At 35.6% G+C, this 22,330-nt stretch overlaps 1 protein-coding gene across 5 annotated transcripts in view; it reads right to left on the bottom strand.

The window, feature by feature from the left end:
* LYST (lysosomal trafficking regulator) overlaps window positions 1–22,330 on the bottom strand; it is a 173,266-nt gene that overhangs the window by 32,609 nt on the left and 118,327 nt on the right. For 4 of the 5 annotated variants that reach the window (XR_005882511.1, XM_040968181.1, XM_040968182.1 and 1 more), the window contains 11 exons: window positions 19,643–19,819; window positions 19,002–19,078; window positions 18,354–18,542; window positions 16,796–16,941; window positions 16,611–16,707; window positions 15,679–15,740; window positions 13,843–13,898; window positions 12,706–12,858; window positions 9,611–9,855; window positions 6,296–6,362; window positions 2,678–2,834 (listed from right to left, as the gene is read on the bottom strand). Coding sequence is in view for 4 of the 5 variants with exons in the window: in XM_040968181.1 (XP_040824115.1) it covers window positions 2,678–2,834; window positions 6,296–6,362; window positions 9,611–9,855; window positions 12,706–12,858; window positions 13,843–13,898; window positions 15,679–15,740; window positions 16,611–16,707; window positions 16,796–16,941; window positions 18,354–18,542; window positions 19,002–19,078; window positions 19,643–19,819 (1,426 nt within the window). In the remaining variant the exon portion in view is untranslated. Of the gene's footprint in view, window positions 1–2,677; window positions 2,888–6,295; window positions 6,363–9,610; window positions 9,856–12,705; window positions 12,859–13,842; window positions 13,899–15,678; window positions 15,741–16,610; window positions 16,708–16,795; window positions 16,942–18,353; window positions 18,543–19,001; window positions 19,079–19,642; window positions 19,820–22,330 lie in introns of those variants that run through there. The other variant, XM_040968184.1, reaches the window with a different exon arrangement.

Here is a 22,330-nt window from a genome sequence, read left to right as displayed (position 1 = left end):
AACTTCTTCTCCAGGTCTTAGTTGCACTATTGCTATTAATTTCCTTGTTTTCTCATCTTTTCTGTTGAGTCATTTAACACTGGCTGATCACTACATAAAATCCAGGAGAAAATAAGATTTTTACAAATATTTATTTTTTCTTAAAAAGAAAAAGGCTTTTGGTTTAAATCTACTCACTCACTCAAAGAAACAGTTACCAATCGAAATGGAATTCAGAAATATTAAAGCAGTTCTATAAAGATATGGTGGGGGTTGAGGTAGCTAAATCTAAGACTAAGGAACTCTGAAACAAGAAGAAACTATGGGTTCTGCTCAGAATTTAAGATCCTATGAAGTAACCTAACTATTTAAAAAAGCAGTTACAAAAATTCCTTTAATTAGGAATATGTAGATATCATTCCACTGAGTCTTAATCAGTAATATTTTTGTTCTCTAGGGCTAATCTGGTAATGTCTTAGAAACGCTTTGGGTTGTCATACATGGATGGAGGATTGCCACTGGCATTTGTGGGTAAAGGCTAGCGATGCAGTTAAATTTCCTATAGTATACAACTTAACCCACATGATTAAGAAATTATGTAGCTTCCCTGAATATAGTGCAAAGCTTGAGAATTCTTGGACCAAACAAAACGTTAAGTCAACAAACAAATTCAAAAGCCAACACAAGTCATTTTAAGCTAATGAGATGAATGTGAAGGGGGACTGAGGTAGTTTACATTTTAAAAAATCTATTATTTTTTTAAAAACAGATTTATTTATTTTATTGGAAAGTCAGATATACAGAGAAGAGGAGAGGCAGAGAGGAAGATCTTCCATCCGATGATTCACTCCCCAAATGAGCACAACGGCTGATGCTATGCCGATCCAAAGCCAGGAGCCTCTTCCGGGTCTCCCATGCAGGTGCAGGGTCCCAAAGCTTTGGGCCGTCCTCAACTGCTTTCCCGGGCCACAGGCAGGGAGCTGGATGGGAAGTGGGGCTACCAGGATTAGACCTGGCACCCATACGGGATCCTGGGCGTTCAAGGCGAGGACCTTAACCACTGCGCAATTGCGCCGGGCCCGCTACCTTAGTCTTAGACAGAGGGAGGTAACAGTTCTGTTACTGTTACTGTGGTGGCCGAAAAACACAAATGAAACATTCTTTTATTCTTTTTTTTAAGATTTATTTTATTTTTATTGCAAAGTCAGATATACAGAGAGGAGGACTGACAGAGAGGAAGATCTTCCATCCACTGATTTACTCCCCAAGCGGCTGCAACAGCCGGAGCTGAGCTAATCCGAAGCCAGGAACATCTTTCAGGTCTCCCACATGGGTGCATTGTCCCAAAGCTTTGAGTCATCCTTCACTGCTTTCCCAGGCCACAAGCAGGGAACTGGATGGGAAGCAGGGCTGCCGGGACTGGAACTGGTGCCCATATGGATACCAGACATGCAAGGCGAGAATTTCAGCCACTATGCTATCGTGCCAGGCCCAAAACTTTCTTTTATATTTTGACTGCCATATTAAAATTTATCTATTTTCATTTATTTGAGAGAGAGAGAGAGACAGAGAGAGAGAGAGAGAGGAGAGAAACAGACAATGACAGCAAGGGGATGGAAGAGGAGGGGTGATCTTTTCACACTCCAAAGGTCTACAACATCCCAGGCTATGCAAGGCCGAAGCCAGGAGTCTAGAATTCAACCCCAGTCTAACATGTGGTAGCAGCAAACTTTCTGCTCCCCAAAGTGGGCATTAGCAGGATGCTGATCACAAGCAGAGTATCTGGAACTTAGATTGGATACTCCTACATGGGATATGGGCATCCCAACCAGCCTCTTACCTGCTGTGCCAAACACCCACCCCAACAGCTGTTTTAATAAGAACATTCACGAATCAACATGTTTGGGAACCATAATGGAGTAAGCTTTAGTTTATAAAATACTAAGTATGGAACAGTATTATTTTCTTTAGTGTTCCTCTAGTGTTCCAGCAGCTCTAACAGGACCATGCATATAAGAGGCCCTCAATCTGATGTCAAATTGACTAGGGATAATTAGCCAGGGGAAAAATGGGGACACAGCAACAGTCTTTAAATATTTGAACAGGTGTCATGTGAAAAATTTGTTCTGTGTACTTAAAGAGCAACAAATATAAGAAAGCCCTTTTTATAGACAAAGCAAAGTGAATACAAAACCCATTCCTCTAAAAGTTCATGCATGAGTGAAAAACATCAAGAAGTTCAAGAGGTTGAATAAATGAGTGGATGATTACTTCACAAAGGATTCTGAGTGCCACAGGGAAGCAACTAAGGAGCAATACCAATACCACAGTTCCTATGAGACAGTGACAGGAGAGTGTGTTCCTATCTACACACAAACCAGTAAACTGATCTATGTAACTGATCTTCAGGCCTGTAGGCTGCCACTTAAAACGCTGAGGTAGATTATTAACTACAATAAATTAGTGCCAGAGTGTTTCTCTGATTACTTAAGTCATAATAACTGACAATAATGTTCTCCTCTATAATAAACTGCATTAACATGCTCTATGTACAAACAGGATATACACACAGACTCCAAAGATAACTTAAATGATTTCAAATAGTGACTTGATCAGGCTCAATAAATTCTTAAGAAGTCAAGTTTCTGTTTTTGATGACCCAACATGCCTTCTCAGGCAGTTATGAAAACATTCTTACCTTGATAGGCTAAAAACATTTTGGTGAAAGGAGGCATTCTAACCAGGAAGTGAAGCACGGTGCCGCTGTTGGAATAGTGGGAGCCGTAGTGATATGGCTGCACGGGCGGCATGGGGTCATCCTCCCTGGCACCTTTGCGGTACTCCTCCTCTAAGTACTGGATGAAACAAAGAATTGCAGAGCATTCATGACTGGGTACTCCAGGAAATGCTGGAAAAACATAGGATTATTTTTTTTAACCCTATCATTTTCCACCACCTTTATCTCCTTGTGCCTGGAGACCTCAGCTAACTTGAGTATCTCGGTTTCTTTCAGTATCCTGCTGAGGCCTGACCACTTGAGACTCCTCTTTCATTCTATACTTTCACTTTCTTATTCTTTTATAGGAAATCTACCTGTTCTGTACCCTAACTTTCAGTACTCTGGCTCCCGACTAATAGACTGTAACACCTAATCTGATCCAGCATTTTAATAAATGACAGCTCCTATTGCTAGGGATATCTACATTTCAAATTTCAGTTTTAAGATATAGTACTACGTAATTTAGATAGATGCTTCTATAGAAGTACAAATGAAATACAAAGAACATGTCACATTTTACGGTTGTTTTGAAGTGTAGTTACTTAGACAAAAAAAAACTAGGTGATTTTTCATGACTTTATCTGCCCATCATAATGTGGGAAACTCAACAAAATATTTACTATCTGTTACTATTCTTATCACAAATAGTTTCTGTTTGGCTTTGATAACAAAGGCGTGTAGTGAATTTTGATTCCCAAAGAACTGCCTCATTTCAACTGCAGAAGAATTAAGCAGTGGCAGACTCTCAAAAGGATGCCTCTGGAACTGTAATATAACAAAACACTGAACATGAGAAACTGCTTTAGTTGCTCTTATTTTGATACTGTTATAAAGAATGTATGCTCAGACAGTAAAGTTTGTTTTTCTTTTACTATTTCTAAAAAATCATATTAACAGTAATTTCACAGAAACAAGAGTTCATCTCCATTTTAAACTTTGAAATTATGCATGATTTTAATAAACCAAAGCACAATTACTTAAATACGATAAATAAAGGTTAAGATAGTTCACAAATATATTAATTTTATAGTACAAACAACACTAGAGGAAACAAATAGGAAGTTCATAGAAATCATGATTTAAAAAAAATCAGGAACATGAGAGAAAAGTTCAGGAGAAAATGGAAATTAAATTTGTAAATTTTGATGTAAACATTTTTGGAACTTTTAAAACATAAACTATTGACCTAACCAACCAAAAGGAGGAGAAGACCCAAATCAATAAAATCAAAGATGAAAAAGAAGATGTAATAAAAGACATCACAGAAACACAGAGACTCATTAGAAATTACTACAAACAGCGATATGCCGATAAACTGGAAAATCTAGGAGAAACAGATTTCTGGACACCTACAATCTACCCCAAACTGAGTCATCATGACACCAAAAAACCTAACTAGACCAATAGCTAACGATGAGGCAAGGGCACAACCAAGGTGAGTATTACCTTAAATCAAAAACCAGAAAATGATAAAACAATAACGAAGAGCTATAAACCAATATCACCGATTAACATAGATGCAAAAAATGCTAGCTAACAGAATACAATAACAGATAAGAAAGATAATTTACCCAGATCAAGTGGGGTTTATCTATCTCTGTATGCAGAAATGGTTCAATATATGCAATTCAATAAATGATATACATCACATTAACAAACCGAAGAGTAAAAAATCATGATTATCTCAATAGATTCAGACAAAGCATTTTATAAAATACAAAATTCTCTCATGATAAAAATCTTAAGCAAACTGCGTACATAAGAAACTTTCCTCAACACAACTAAGGCAGTATATGACAAATCCACAGCCAGCATCAGCATCATTTTGAATGAGAAAGGCTAGAAGCATTTCTACTAAGAACTGAAACCAGGCAAGAATGCTCCCACTTTTATCATTGCTATTCAACATAATTCTGGAAGTTTTAGCAGAGCCATTAGAGGGAAAAAAAAATCCTTACCTTATATATATATATATACATAAATCAACTCAAAATGGATCTAGGATCTAAATCTAGGACCTGACACTATCAACTTACTAGGGGAAGGCTCTGTTAGACACAGACATAGACAAAGTCTTCTTTGAAAAGACCCTAGAAGTACAGGCAATAAAGACAGAAGTAGAAAAATGGGATTACATCAAGATAAGAAACCTTTGTACTAAAAAAACCATCAACAAAGTGAAGCGACAACCAATAGACTAGGAGAAAACATTGGTAAACTAGTAAATCAATAAAGCAATAATATCCAGAATCTATAAAGAACTCAAGAAACCCAACAACCACAAAACAAGTAAGTTAAGAAACAGGCAAGGGCTGTAGCTGGGCAATTTTCAATTGATGAAATACAAATGGCCTACATATAGGATTATTAAGTTATTAGAGAACATAAATAAAAACCAAAATGAGGATTTACTTTACTATAGTTACAATGGCTATCATCCAAAAATAAATTTAAAAAAACTAGCAAACAATAAATGTTAGTAAGAATGTAAAGAAAAAGGTAGCTAAACTATTGCTGGTGGAAGTATAAGCTAGTACAACCATTGTGCAAGAAAATAAAGATTCTTCAAAGATCTGAAAAGAGATCTACCCTATGACCTAGTCATTCCATTACTGAGGCTTTATCCAAATTAGATGAAATCAGCATAGGAAATATGAAAGAACTATTTGTGCTCTCATGTTTACTGCAGCTCAATTCACAATAGCTGAGATAAAGAATCAATTCTGCTGTCCATCAACTGATGACTGGATAAAAACAGTGAATACATCTCTACACACACACACTATGGAATACTACTCAGCCATAAAAAGAATAAAATTTTGTCTTGCAACAAAATGAATGTAATTGGGAACAATTATGTTTAATGAAATAAGCCAGACTTAAAAACAAAATACAATATTTTCTCTGATATATGGCAGGTAATATATAATACAAAAATGTATGTGAATGGAATGATCATTTTGGAACACACCTGTCAGTTTTAACCTTGTTTATACCCCTGTGGAACTTTGGTGTTCTTACTTTTTACTTGTTCAAAGTCATGATTTGTGGCAAATTTAGCCTTCAAATATGGAGTGGATAAAATTTATGTCTTAGCAAAAACTGGTTAAGAGGAGGGGAGGGAAAGGGGAGGGAGTCTGGAGGGAGCAGGGAAGTGAGAGAAGTGGGGAATGGTAGCTATGGAAGGAATAAAATGTCCACTTTATATTGATACAATAATTTTAAAAAGAAAAAAACTGAGTTTTTAATTTTTTAATTTTAATATGAATTTCAATGAACTTTTTGAAAAGTTCATATTGAAGAGCTCATATGATTTTGTCTTTGAGCAAACAATGGATTAATAGCTTTCAATTTATGTCAAGATCATTCTTTTTTGGTTAAAGTATTTTCAAAGAAAATAAAAAAATAAATTTAATTTCACAGTGTTTTCTAGTTGTCAATTTAAGTACAAAGAACCAAATATAAAAAATCAATAGAAGTTTTTAAAACAAAACCCCATTTTTCACTTATTAAAATATATGTAAAAAATAATGCTACCTTATACGTGTCCACGTAGCGATCTTCTTTTTCTTTATATTGCACAGCTATAGGCTTAGAGAGATTTCTACAACAGAAAGAGTGGAAAAAAATATGAAATATTTGACACTGCCAGGATTAAGCTGCCTACATGTCTGCATCCTTTAGATAAATAAGTGATCAAAAAATGCTTAATCCTTAATTAGCTACTTGTATACACTACTCTGCAACTGACTGAATTACGATTTCTTAAATTATTAAGGTAGAATTTTCCAACAGGCTCACACTGTTATTAAGAATTCCTGGCTGGGCCTGGTGGCATGGCCTAATGGCTAAAGTCCTCACCTTGAACGCTCCGGGATCCCATGTGGGCGCCGGTTCTAATCCCGGCAGCTCCACTTCCCAATCCAGCTCCCTGCTTGTGGCCTGGGAAAGCAGTAGAGAATGGCCCAAAAGCTTTGGGACCCTGCACCCGTGTGAGATACCCAGAAGAAGTTCCTGGCTCCTGGCTTTGGATCAGCATAGCATCGGCCATTGTGCTCATTTGGGGAGTGAATCATTGGATGGAAGATCTTCCTCTCTGTACATCTGTCTTTCCAATAAACAAATAAATCTTAAATAAATAGATAATGTAAAAAATCTGATTTAAAAAAAAAAACAATTAACCAGATACATATATTTCCTGCCCTCATGAAACTTACCTCTACAAAGAACTTCTCTAGCAGAATACATGTATCTATATATTTCCTAAGGAAAAAATTTCTAGAGGCTAAATTGCTAAAACAGAGATGTACATTATATAAAAAAAACTGTCTTTGTGACTCCCTTTTTTATTAATTAATCTGAAAGGCAGAGTGACAAAAAGAGGGAGAGAAGGGGCAGGGGAAGCAGAGAAAGTGGACCAAGAAACAGAGTGTGAGTCTTCCATGAACTTCTCCTTCAGGTCTCACATGTGGATGGCAGGAACCCAGCAGCTGGGCCATCACCTGCTATCTCTAAGGACCCACTAGCAGGAAGCTGGAACAGAAGCTGATGAGTCAGGAACTGAACAGGCACTCTGATTCAGCATTGTGTGTGTCCTACCCTGTGGCTTAACCTGTTGTGCTATAATGCTGGCCCCCAGTTGTGCATTTTAAGAGTTCCTTGAGTATACACTATTATTAGACTATATCTATTTACACCATAGGTACAAAATGTGTCTAAAGAAGAAATAAGGTGCTATTTGCTCTTTTTAAAATGTACAAACGCATCAAACTTAATAAAATGTTAAACAGTTTTTGAGAATTACCAGCATTTTTGCACATTTAAATTAACATTTTAACTAATCTAAGTGCTCGGAATATTTGGAGCAAATTGTTCCTTAGATAACAAAGTGTTTTTCAATCTATATAAACAAAACATTTCCTCACAGACTAAGACTATCTGAAGAAAGGCCAAATCAATGCTGAATTCTTCATTTTTTTCTTTCTTTCCTTCCCTCTTGCTTTATTATTATTATTGCTGCTATTATTATTTTCCATGATACAGTTTTGTAGGTATTGAGATTCCCCAACTCACTTCTCTATTTTCCCCTGCCAAATGCCAAAGTAAGGAACTGGTACCTAGTAGGGGACAATGAACTTTGTTTTGCCTTAATATTCTTTTTTGTCTTTGAAAACATATCCTTGTGAATTTATGTTTTTTTTTTTTAATTTCAGTGCATTTCGATTACGTGAGATTATTCTCAGACTGTACTACCTTTGGAAGTGAGGGCCACTTTAAGTTGGTTTCTGAGTCCTTAAGACCATATTAACTTCCTTGCTGTATGATATAATAAAGATATTCTATGCTCTTTTTACATGTTTCCTTCTAATAAACTTAGGAGAAATGAGAGAGTAAGAAATCATCATTTTGCAACTCTTTGTGAAATAACGGATGTAAATAATTAGTTAATAGATGAAACCACTAGGGATAAGCTCAAAGGGACTCAAATCCACAAATCAACCTGAGCGTTGGTTGCTAGGCCGCTTAACATGACGCAATATAAAGTTTACATCATAATCTATAAATGGTTCTTGCCAAAAAAAAGTATTTGCATCTAATCAAACTTTTGGAATCAATTTCCAGTCTTTAAGAAATACAAAGACTAAGGTAATTAAATAATGTCATAGGAAGCAATCGAAAGACACAGAAAGTGGGAGAGCAGCTTACAGGATAGCTTTTTTTTTTTTCCAAGAAGTAAAGAAAGAAAAATACATGCAAAAAGGTAAATATTAAGGTCTGCTCTTTATGTATTATTTTTAAAGATTTATTTATTTATTTTATCGGATATTCAGATTTCTAGAGAGAAGGAGAGAAAGATCTTCCATCCACTGGTTCACTCCCCAAGTGACTGTAACAGCCGAAATTGAACTGGTTCGAAGCCAAGAGCCAGAAGTTTCTTCTGAGTCTCCCACATGGGCGTAGAGTCCCAAGGCATTGGGCCATCTTCTACTGCTTTCTCAGGCCACAAGCAGGGAGCTGGATGGGAAGTGGAGCAGCTGAGAGACAAACTGGCACCCATATGGGATAACGGAGCCTGGAAGGCAAGGACTTTAGCCACTAGGCTCCCGCACAAGGCCCCTCAATTCTTGATGTATTTTTAAAGAGATTTAGCAAAGACAACAATTCAAGCCAATCAATCCCAAAAAGATATCTTTGAGATAATCCAGGCGCATCTGAAAGTAAACCAATCATAATAATATCAAGAAATTTCTAATTTTTCTTAGTTATGATAACTGAGCTGTGGTTATGTTAGTAAGCATACTTTTAGGGGTGAATGCCATGTATACCCCACTAAGTCTCTGCCTGTGACACCAGCAGCTGCTTTACTTCTGATCCCGTTCCAAGCTAAAGGCCTGGGAACACAGTGGAGGATGGCCTAAATGCTTGGGTCCTGTGGCCACCTGTGAGTCTTAGAAGCTCCTGGCCCCTGGCTTCAAGCTGGTTCAGCTCCAGTCACTGTGATAATCTGGGGGGTGAACCATCGGATGGAAGATTTCATTCTCTCTCTCTGTGTCTCCCTCTAACTCTGCCTTTCAAATAAAAAATAATAAATCTTGAAAAAGGAAAACAGTTCTTTTTAAAAAAGAGGTTTATCTGTAGAATACAGAGGTGACAAAACTAGTTGTTCAAAATAGAAAGAAAAAAGATGCAAAAGAAAAAGATGACTCATAATTACTGATTGGGGTGATGCATAGGAGGTTAATTATGCAGGCTTTCTATTTTTGTATGTAAGTGCAATTTTTCATAATGAGGCCTTAGTAATGTAAACATACTATATGGATGAAAACAAAAGGTGCTGGTAACTTTACCTACCTGTAGATTGATGGATCATTGAGGTCAAGAGTCTCGCTCACATAGTCAGCAAGTATAAACGGGAACACTGGATACTGCATGAGATCATTGAAGGATCGGCCAGCATGTTTGTTTAAGTGAGTCAAATATTCGAAATTGGTAATTTGTCCAGCATACCACAAATTTGTCAGAGCAGTGATATTACCATATTCCAGAAGATTTGGGAGGTTATTTGTGAGTATACTGTGGTACACATCGTCACGAATCTAAAATGGAAAAAAGAAAAACTAGACATTTTTATTGATAATTTGTAGACATATTACTAATATCACTTGTTTCAGGAAAACACTGATTGCTCAATAAAATTAACTGGTAGAGAATTGAGGTAAAAATTCAGTCAGATAGGGTTCTAGTGTCTGGCTGTGGCCTGGTGTAATCTTGCTGTTCAAGTCCTTGGAGTTTGAAACAGTGGATGGAAGATTTCTCTATGTCTTTTTCTCTCAGTTAACTCTATCTTTCAAACAAATGAAAAAAATTTGAATCCAGGTCTCACAAACCCTAGGTTCGTAATAACTACACTTTGTTAATGGAAAAATTCATTAATAGGAAACTTCCAAGACAAATTTTATTTTGCAGAAATGTCACCTATATACAAGCAATAAATGTACTGGGATGGCACAAAGAACATGATCTGCCCTTTGAACAGAACTCATCTGTTTTCCTTGTAAACGCTTTATGCTACAGTTGTGAAATCTGTAATATGGGGGTGATAATATTTATTTCATTAAGAATTAAATAAAATATCCTATGTTAATACCATATTTAATGTTCACTACTGACCAAAAAAATAAAAACTTTCAAGATATAAAAGTTCTGTTACAGAAAAAGGGTATTCTAATTTTCCTACAATTAAGTGACTCCTGACAATAAATGAAAAAAACAAATAGATGAACCAAACTTTTGCCAAAAACAAATTTGAAATGCCCATCTATCTTAAAAAGTGTATATGCTCAGGCCCGGCGCGGTGGCGCAAGTGGTTAAAGGTCCTCGCCTTGCACGCCCGGGATCCCATATGGGCGCCGGTTCTAATCCTGGCAGCCCCGCTTCCCTTCCAGCTCCCTGCCTGTGGCCTGGGAAAGCAGTCAAGGACGGCCCAAAGCTTTGGGAACCTGCACCCGCGTGGGAGACCCGGAAGAGGCTCCTGGCTTTGGATCGGCATAGTATCGGCCCGTTGTGCTCACTTGGGGAGTGAATCATCGGACGGAAGATCTTCCTCTCTATCTCTCCTCTCTGTATATCTGCCTTTCCAATAAAAAAATAATAAAAATAAATCTAAAAAAAAAACTGTATATGCTCATACACAGGAAAATTCCACACCTGACGAATGAGAAAACACAAGCAGAAACATAGTATTCAGGCACCTAAACTTGTAGCCTAAATATGAATGTTGCTAGTTGCTGGAGGTAAGGTTGATAAAAGGGACTTTCTAACAGACTGCAGACCAAACTCCGGAAGAATTCAGCAGATATTTTCTGAACTCCTAGCAACTACTTGTGGTCAAGATGCTGAAATGTAGCACTAATCAAGATCTTGATATTCTACTGGGAAGAGACAGACAATATCAGATGTTAGTAAGTCCTGCAGAGGAAAACAGCAAAGTAATACAGTTAGGGATGCTTGGGAATTGAGAGGAAGAAGGATCACTGTTTGATATAATCAAGGAGTTCTTCTAAGGAGATACCTGATCATGAAATCTGAGAGTGGGGGATTGAGTCATTGGGATTCTTAGAGGAAAACATTTCAAATGGTTGTGAGTGCAAAGATGCTGGGCACCAATGTCTTTGATATATTTAAGGAAGGAAAAGTCATTAAGCATGGAGTAAAAAAGAGGAAGGGAGAGAATGACAGAGGATGAGGTCAGAGAGAAAACAAGAAGCAAGATTATTCAGAGCTTTAATAAGGAGTGTAAGGAGTGTTCTGAGCAGAGGAATGATACAACATAATATACCTTAGCTGCTGAGTTGAGAATAGTTTTAAGGAAGATACATATAGAGAGGTCAGTCAGGAAGCTATTATCTGATTTATGTAAAAAGATGACTGCGGGTTACATGACGGCAGTAGCAGTACAGATTCTGGATAAATTTGGGGACAAAGCCAACAGGACTTATTGATAAAGAGGTAGAGGATAAGAGAACTATATTAACCACAAGGCATTTGGCTGGGTCATCAGGATGGAGTTTTCTCTTACTGAGATGCACAAAACTGGAATATTTGTAAGAAGAATAGTTCAGTTTTGAGCATGTTACATTTCAGATGACAAACAGAAAGTATTTTGGGTAGTGATATAAATCTGGTGGTTATTAAAATACAGTGGCATGTATAATTCAGGAGACTGACCCGAGAAGAGTAAAGGTCTGAGGAGTAAGCCTTGTGATGGACCAAGGAGGAGCATGCAAACAAGACTGAGAAGACACAACTCATGAAATAAAACAAGAATTAAAAGAGTGGTAGCCAAAAGCCCTGTGACGGTGGCTTCCTTTTTTATTAAGAGATCAATAAGCAGATGTGACAAATGCTACTAACAGGTTGAATAAGATGGAGACGGGGAGACCGGACTGTGAGGGTTAGCAGTAGACAGAACTGATTAGCTTGAAGATGGATAAGATGCAGCCCTTTTGACTGGAGCATTACCAAAAACAAACAAACAAACAAAAAAACAAAACCATAGGGAAAGAACCAGAGCCAACATAAATACACAAACTTTCCCCAAGAGGTCTTCTAGAAAGGAAAACAGACAAAGAGAGGCTGAAGGGATGTAGGGTTTAAGAAAGGGACAATCAAAGATGAACTCTACCACAGCACCGGGCAAGTTTAAACTACTGCTTTCAGTTACTCTGGGGAATCAGAGCTTAACACAATCTTGGGGGGGGGGTCAAAAGTAATCTGAATACAATCAAGGGTTTATTTTAATTAGGACTAACAAACAGGGAAGTTTTATTTCACTTCAGAAACTGAATTGATGTTTAAATAATTCAAACCTTCCTAATATTAACATGAGCCTGGTGTTACTGGTCCTATTTTCACCTAAACACTGTATGCCATTAATAAAGATTTACCTTAGTGTTATCAAATGCTAACAGGAGTGTTCTGCCATTTGTTAAAAAGATTTCCACAGCATTATCTCTCAACTGCCACCAACGCTTGTGAACTTCTTTAATTTCTTCATATGTCCAGGAAAATGATGCTGGTTCCAACTCTCCCTGAAGGTTCTAAGACAAAGGAAACACACACCGGCATTTACTTCATATGAAATATAAATAATTAAAATGTCTTGGCAAAATTAATAAAAAGAAAAGGGAGGGGAGGAGGAAGAAATAAGTGGAAAAAATTTAGGTTTTTAACCAATATCATGATAAAAAATCTTGTATGAAAAATAGCAGATAAGGTATCTGAAAACCTTATTATACAACATTTCAAAGTGATACTTTTATGGTTTTTACTGTCTTATGCTTTAAAGTGCAACATGTAAAAAACAGAAAAAGAGGAAAATGTTTTCTCTTGGTCACATAAACTGTTGTCTTTTATATCAACTATTAAATTCGTCACTGATAAAAAAATGAATCTTGAAAAAGAACAATAACCATACTTTCATAGCTGCTATTAAACAGAAAGAAATGTGTACTCAATTTTGGAGGGCCATAATAAATATTTTCATGATTTTTTCCTAGTTATCTAATCCAATTTTATGACTGCATATTAATTTCTTCAAAATTACATATATATTTAATAATATCTATTCTTATTCATGGCTTTAAGAATTTTCTGAAACACAATATATTATTTCTCCTATAACAGAGATCTCAAAACTTTTTTGAATAGCATATAAGGTTAGTTCAAATTGATAAAACATTTTAATGTACAAAAATGCAAGTTAAGGTTAGTTTTGGTTATTTTCGGATTCACAGCAGTATTTCTACAAGAAAGAAAATTATCATTATTAAGTTATGTGACTATCATAATGATATGTTTTCAGTTACACGAATCACCCTTCCACAACTACTACCTCCACCCCTTTTTTGGGAAGGCAGAGCTAACTGACAACAAACCAGAAATGGCAGGGAATAGTCACTTGCTGCTACTGAGGATATAACATTAACTGCTAGGAGAACTCATCAGAGGGGATGGTATCATCTTTTTACAATGATTGTTAAAATAATTTTTTGCTGTAAGTGCTAACTTAAGCCTCTACTCACCGAACTTTCAATTGTATCAGAAGCATTATCTTCCACAAAATACATTCCACATTTACCTAAAAAATAATTGGATATGAGTGTAAAAATTTTGCATGATATCACCAATATGGTCATACTTATAGAATATTCAAATTCTACGAATTTGAATCCCAATAACTAATGGACAGTTCTTCGAAACCTATATCTTAGCTGGTATTGTGGTGCAACAGATTAAGTACTGTTTGAAATACTAGTGTCACATATCAGAGTGTTTGGTTAGAGTACAGCTGCTCTGCTTTCATTCTAGATCCTAGTTCATGTGTCTAGAAAAGCAATGGAAGCAGTCTAAGCACCTGGACCCCCTTACCCATGTAGAAGAGCCAGATGGAGTTTCTGGCTTCTGACTTTGGTCTGGTACAGCCTGGCCATAGGGGACATTTGAGAGTGAACAACGAAACAGAAGAGCTCTCTGTCACTATTCCATGTAAACAAATAAATCTTTTAAAAATAATATTTAGATGTGATCTTGGGCAAGTTTCTCAAGCTCTCTGTATTTTAGTCTTCTAATATAGAAGAGGAAACACATATCAGAATTACTATGGAAATCAGAATATATGCTTCTCAGTTTCTGATATTCAGAGTTAAATAAATGCTGGCTAATTTTAGTGTTATCATTACTTTTATATTACAAGCAGATTGACTCTTTGAGCATGACTAGCTATGGTATAAAAACTGGTTCATTAAGCGAGTAGAGATTGGTATAGCTTCATTCTTTCAAATACTGAGGAAAAAACTTCCTACCAAGTAAAGCTATGGATTGACAATCTTAGCCTTTCTCTCAGAAGCACAACTGGAATATAAATTATGAAAAATCTCAAGGTATGTATATTTCCTATACAGATATATCTGTTAATATAGTATGTATATAAATTAGCAAACTGGCATATAATAAAAGGAATGAGCAGATGTAAAAATATAAACTCATGAAGAAAGCTTTATAAAAATTAAAATTCTACTTATTGTGCTTCTCAGGATGTCGGCTGTTCACATTATGAGTCATACATAAGACAGTAGCGCCCCTTTATGTTCAGTTTTGCTTTTTGTACTTCAGGTACCCATTGTTAACTGCTTTCCAAAAATAGTAAGTGGAAAATTCCAGAATAAATAGAATTGTAAATGATGTGCTGTTCTGAGTTGTCTATCGTACCCTCATGCTATTCTGCTCCATCAGTGCAGGGTGTGAATCCCCCTGTGTGCAGTGTGTTCATGCTGCATACCCATCTGCCCATTAGTCACCTGGCAGAGAACTTGATTTCTCAGACTGACTGTTAAGGGATTACGGTGCTTGTGTTCTAGTAACCCTTATTTTATACAATAATGCCCCAAAGCATAAGCAAGTGATGCTGGTCATTTATATATGCTGAAGAGAAACCTAAAGTTCTTCCTTCAAGTAAAAAGGTGAAAGAATCACATTTAGAAAAAGACAGAAAGACAAGCCCAGAGGGAGTACACATTCATTGACTTCTACTGTAATTCGTTATTATAACTGTTTTATTATTAGTTATTGCTGCTAATGTCTTATTGTGATATGGTAACCTTTATCATTGGTGTGCATGTACCAGATAAATTAGTATATATATGACTTTGAACTATTCACAATGTTAGGCACCCACCAGGGTTCTTAGAACACATCATCTGGGTCCGAGGGGGAAACCACCGTATAAAAACATTAAAGCAAAATGGCCTACTGTACTAGAACAAGTTTATCTGATCTAATAGCAAAACGCTGAAAACACTTCAAATGATCCAAATGGAGGCATTGTGAAATACTTGCAAATCTTTCAAAGTTTGACTTACCTAATAACAATTCACCAGCTGTCTCTCTAGATGGTGCTACACTGATGCATCTTCGATTTACTCTGTCAAAAATAGTTAAGATTACTATAATTAAATATCTTAAATCAATTTTAGAAAGTAAAAGTTTTATTTAGTGAAAGATTTCAGCACATATCAGTTTAAATAGGATGGTGTTTTTTCAAACACCACATAACAGTATCACATCATTTTAAGTACAAGAAAAATGAAGTATTTTCAAAAAGGCTTATAAGTCCTATAACCTGCATGCAGAATACAGAGATTTAGTCATTTAAAAGAGATTTTAATATTTTCTATCTTCCAGTAAGTAAGTAAATTTATGCCACGGATAATCTCACACATTAGAGGAATTTAGAGCCAGTTCCTCTATCCTTAAGTCACTGACCTTTTGAGGCTCAGTTTTTCTTTTACAAAATGGGATGATAATTCTAACAACCACAACACTTGTAACATTAGCAATAATTAACATACACTGACACATTAAGTACTCAATAATGTTGTGCTACCTTGGGTATTATTATTATTTTTAGGTAAGAAAATTTAGTAGAGAATCTGAGTAGCCTGTTTGAGAGTTGACAGCTAGTAAGAGCAAGAAGTAGAACCTGAACTTTGCATCCCTATACTACATGGCCTCCTGAAGACAGCATCAGGAGCTCTATTTAATTCACAGCACTGCTTAAAAAACATCAACTACAGAAACATATATATGTTAGCAAGTGTCAGAGAATGATGTCTGAAGCCCAACAGAATCCATACTATAAGAGATATCATTTCCTTTTGGACTTTTGGCAATTGAATCTCGAATCTTTCCTGTTTAGGATTCATGAAACCATGGTATTATCTAAAATAAACAGTACACCATCACAACAATGAGCTATTCACAAAATAGTAAAGGTCTGTAAATTTAAATTTACCTTATAGATTCACTTGCAGCTTTGTCTTTGACAGTAGAAGAGAAAGAAGAATGTGTTTTGTCTTCAAATAGGTAAGAAAGTGGTGGTTTGATCACCTCTGTTGAAGAAAAAAGTACCTTTTATTTTTGTCTGATGATTATAATTATGTGTTCAATTGTACACTGAGTCAACAAAACCACTATTACCTTCTGATTTTTGTCTATCCCTAAGGAGATACTTATTTGGAATAGTTAAGTAACACCTCTGTAAACGCCTCCTCTCTCGGTTTGGTCCTTCTGTTGGATCCAACTGCCATGAGGCTGGATAGTAGATTGGGTCATACCAGACTGCTCTGCAAGAAAAAAATAAGATGTCTAAAGTGGCTACTGATTAAAAAAATCAAGGTAGAGACCAAATAAATAAACCACAATCAATCTTTTCAACTTTTAAAAGCTACCTATCTTTATATTTAGATCAGTGAATACATACACACAGCACAAGAAAGTAACATGGGAAAGTAAGTGTCTTTCTGTTTCTCAGTCTCAGTCTCCCAGTTCCTCTCTTGGGGGCAAGCTCTGTTTCCAGATTCTCAAATCATATTACAATTTAAAATGATATGTCACAACTATCATAAATACTGTGGAACACACTAGCAGCACACTGGACTTAACATAGTTGGCCAAAATATTTTTTTCCAAACTGATTTGTTATTACTCTAATGCAACAAATTAGTTCCCTTTTTGTGATATAGATCACCTTTACAGCAAGGTCTTCAAATTCACTTGTATTTGAGATTAAATAAAATAGCAAAGCTACATTAAATGCATTTTTATAAATGTATGAAAGAACCCTTAATTACTACCAAAACCATTTTCTTCTGATTTTTTAAAAAGTATGTTTTAAATTTGCAATTATAATCATTATACATATATTACATAACTATACATACTTTTTACTCTCTGCTTTCTTCCTATGAACATAGAAAAATCTTATTGTTACTCTAAATTGTTGCCTATACACTAAGTGGATATATTTAGCCCCATTATTATTTTTTACTCATTTCAATTGTTTGCAATTCATTCAATAAATAATAATGCAAAGATAAAAAACTTTATTTTGAATATTTTCTTTGAGATAGAATCACTAAATAGGATACTAGTAATAGCAATGTTTTAGTATTCTTGATACATATTTGGGCCGTCCTCGACTGCTTTCCCGGGCCACAGGCAGGGAGGGAGCTGGAAGGGAAGCAGGGCTGCCGGGATTAGAACCGGCGCCCATGTGGGATCCCGGAGAGTTCAAGGTGAGGACTTTAGCCGCTAGGTCATGCCGCTGGGCCCAATCCATTAAATCTTAACCAAATTTAGAGACTCTCTTGAGTTACTTCATCTCATTGCTTACATAGCATTTTTTAACCATGTTAATTATGGTTTAGCTTTGAAAATATCTATTTCTCAACTATCTTGCTTCCATGATTCCTTTCTTCTTTCACAACAACATTATTTTAAATTAAAGCCAATCTTTCTGCCTGGAAGAATTAATGTCTTCCCTTTCCCCTGTGTTAAATCTTACTATTTTCCCCCCAAGAACAGTAATTTTAAAAAACTCATTCTTCTTTAACATGAAACAGAAATCACAAATGTTCACACAAGTATGTTTAAATTATGGCATTATTTAATAAACTTGATTTCTGGAATTAAAATAATGTTGAACTTAAGTAAAATATTCATGCAAGACAACGTAAAATGTCCTCCCACTGCTTACCTATCATGTGTCAGTTGCTGAATAAGTTCCTGCCAATGTCTGCTGGCACTCAAGTCTACTTTATACATTCCTCTGATATGTTGTATCACTTTTTTCCTCTCAATTCCTTGGGAGAGTGATACTGCCTGGGTGATATCTGCAGCTATTTTAGATATATCCTTCGATTTTGAATCCAGACGTTGAAAAAGACTAAACAAACAAACAAGAATGTCCTTAACTTAAACCTATTATGGAACATTATATATTGATCAAAATCTGCTACTTTTTTATTTGTTTGTTTTCATTTTGTTTGAAAGGGCAGATTATATGAGGGAGAAGGAGAAAGAGAGAGGAAGAAATATCTTCCATTTGCTCATTTATTCCCAGAGACCTACAACTGCCAACATTCAGGAACTCAACCTGGATCTTCCACCTGGACAATAATCAACCATCTGAGTCATCACCTGCTGTCTCCCGGGGCATCCACTGCAAGTCGGACCAAAGTGGAGGTGGGACCTAAACTAGCACTCTGATTTGGGGTGTGCATATCCCAAGCAGAGTCTTTAACGGTCACTCCAAACCTCCATGCCAAAACAAAATTCTTCAAAACTCAACAAGAAATCTAACGAATTTGTAAAAGAGGGACTTTTGGAACACAGAAAATCTTACCTTTGTTGATTGTTATTCACTGTTTTCTGCCAGGATGCTTTACTTACACCTTCTTCAGTTTCATATTTTTTTTGTTCCTAAAAGATTAACATAACAACATGTTTTAAAAATTTATAATTCTGCATCTAGTGTTGGCACAAACCACCAAAAAAATAATTCAAAACTAAGTTAAAAAAGGAAATATCCTTAGGAGACCAGAAAATTAAGATAAATTAACCTCTTTAAAAATGCTATAATGTCACTTTGTTTTTACACAATTTGGGCCACAGAAACAGGGTAGGATAATCAGGCAGGGATGCCCAACTTGAGAGGTTTAAACAGTTGCTCATTGTCTTATTTTGCTTCTTTGTTAAAAAACCCATAATTCTAGATATGCCTCAGCCTGTTTTTCACCCCCCACCCCCCAAAAAAAATCTTTTCTTCAGTGAAGGATACTGGTAGTGGAAAAGCATGACCAAAGAAAACAAAAAAGTACCCCAAAACAAACTTATTTCTTCTCTTATAGTAAAAGGTAATGTGTAGCAAAGTGAAACAATCATTTTCAACTTCATTATCAATTATACTGTAAACAATAAAAATTTTTCAAACATTTTTAACTATTTGCAGTGGGGTTGTCTAAGATTATGGCTTCACTGACTCACCTCTTTGATCATTTTAAGAAGGTCTGGTTTGGTTGACGCACTGGGAGGGATGCACTTGTGACCACATAGTTTTAAGGCACTCATAAGCAGTTCTGCTGTGTTGAGTTCATCTTCAGTCAACTCATCTTGGTGGTTATGCACCAGTTCTGACAAATATAAAACTAACTTGGCTCCATGCTTTAAAAAGAGTAGTAATCTTCTTTTAGTGCAACAGAATTTTTATTCTTTCATTTAAATTTACTTATGAGTAATTAAATTGGATATATTGCTAGGTTTATTTGGTTGAATCTAGTTTGAATAAATCAGCTAAGAAGCATTCTAGTGACAATTGAAGATTATGCAGTGATTTTATGATTCTAAAAATAAATAACTACTTTGTCAAGTGTAACAGTGTTATGATTATAGAAGAAAATGTGTTTAAGAAAGAATATGAAGTAAAATGTCATTTTTATAAATTATACTAAAATAATTCAGAAAATAAGAAATGTTGCATGATAAAGATATTAGAAATTATTAAATCAAGGCCATGTAACATGACAGTCATTATATTCTGACCCTTTATATTAATCTCTATTTTTTCCTTATATATTTGAAAAGTTTTATTGTTAAGGTAAAAAGAAAAGCAAGCTAACTAAATGGTTTTGGGGGAAAATTTTGAAGATCTGCTAAAGAAATAATGTATAGGAAACATGTTGGAGATAAAGAAAATTCTTACTGTTTCACAGAAAAACTATATTGAAAGGAAATATTTCCTTAAGTCCTAAAGTAAAATATGTTTAATTTTCTCTGATTTCTGCTTAGATGAGAAACTGGTGAAATTTCCAGAACAAAAGTCTATTCGTTTGTACATATCCACTACAATTTAGAGATAACAAATGTTTTTTAAAAACCTCTAAAATCAGTGAGATCTCAGCAATAAGTTCAACCAGATCATGGTTGTTTTAGGACAATCCTCTATAAAAAGACTCGAACCTTTGGTTGAAATTTTCCAAAGTGGCCCTTAAATGCTATGGGTATTACATCTAATTGTAATGTGAAAACTATGTATTATGGTAAGCAATAATTAGCTAAAAAGTTCAAATTGTATATTTGATTTTTAAAATTTTTTCACAGATACAGATACCACTGAATTTAACTTTACAACATTTTAAGCGGTAAATAGTATTAAATATTAATAAAAAAAAGATCTAGGAATGATTATAGTTGGGTTGATATTTAAATTAACAAGGTAATCACTTCGTGTTATTTCCCAAAAGCATAAAATAGACACAGGCAATGGTTAAAATGGCAAAGCTCATTTTCACACAGCATTTTAAATTAGTCAGAAGACAGCTGCTACTTGACCAAGAAAGTAAAACGAGCAGATGCTCTGTTAGTAACAGACTTGTAGAGTTGGCAAACAAAGAAAACTGAAAATGACTAGAACATTATCACACTTGTATATTAAAGGTAATGTTCTTGATTAGTTTTAAAAAATATTTCAGTTTAGTATTCAGTGGAATTGTAAAATTATTTTGAAAATGATGAGAAATATTTTTGATTAAAAAATCTTTAACATTGACATGATTTCCATTATCTCATTTTAAAAAAGAGTTATTCATTTTTATTTGATAGGCAGATCTACACAGAGGAGAGACAGAGAGAAAGCTATCTTCCATTGCTGGTTTACTTCCCCAGTGATTGCAATGGCTGGATCTCAGATAATCCAAAGCCAGGAGCAAGGAGCATCCTCTGGATCTCCCATGCGGGTGCAGGGTCTAAAGGCACTGGGCCAAACTTCACTGTTTTCCCAGGCCACAAGCAGGAAGTTGGATGGGAATCAGAGCAGCTGGGACTAGAGCAAATGCCCAAATGGGATACTTGCACTTGCAGGTGGAGGATTAGCCTGTATAGACACTGCTCCAGGACTTTCACTATCTCCTTTTAACATCTATGGTCATCTATTGAAATGGTTTCTCCAACTACAAATTGTGCCATTGGTGACAGATACTAAAAAAAAAATTTTTTCCCAGCCTTCAAAAAATTGATTTAAGGAACTGAATACCTTAGAAACAAATCCTGGATGAGCACTGTGGTGCAATGGGTTAAGCTGCTACCTGCAATACTGGATTCTATCAGAGCCCAAGTTTGAATTCCACCTGCTACACTTCCAATCCAACTCCTGCTGGTGTGCATGAGAAAACAGCAGAGAATGGCCTGGGAAATCCAGATGGAAATTCTGGCTCTTGGCTTTGGCCTGGTATAGCCTCAAGTGTCATGGCCATTTGGGAAGTGAACAAAAGGATGGAAGATCTCTTTCTCTCTGTTTCTCTCCATTACTCTGCTTTTCAAACAAAACCAAGAAATGGAATCTAGCCAAATCTATAACAACAAGGATTTAATCAGTGAAGCCCAGAATGTGGAATGTTCTAAAGAACCAATAACCCAAACTCTAAAACAAATGAATAACACTGGGAATCAGTGTGGAAGGGAATTTCTATGGATTAAAAAGCTCAGGACACAACAAACAAATCTGTGGATCTTTTCTGGACTTGGGATCAAGGAAAGTAACTACTAAAAAAGTGTAATAAAATTAGGAAAATTTAAAGATTGGTTATTAGATGAAACAATTATTATTAATACTATTTGAATGTTAAGTTTGAAAAAGATTCCTTCTCAGTTGGAAATATATATGGAAGCATTTATTGG

Source organism: Ochotona curzoniae, unplaced genomic scaffold, assembly GCF_017591425.1.
Source record: "Ochotona curzoniae isolate NIBS_2020 unplaced genomic scaffold, NIBS_Ocur_1.0 scaffold_4683, whole genome shotgun sequence".
In the NCBI taxonomy this organism is placed as follows: Eukaryota; Metazoa; Chordata; class Mammalia; order Lagomorpha; family Ochotonidae; genus Ochotona; species Ochotona curzoniae.
The sequence above is the reverse complement of the archived record's forward strand: the minus strand, read 5'-3'. Positions and strand labels throughout refer to the sequence as shown.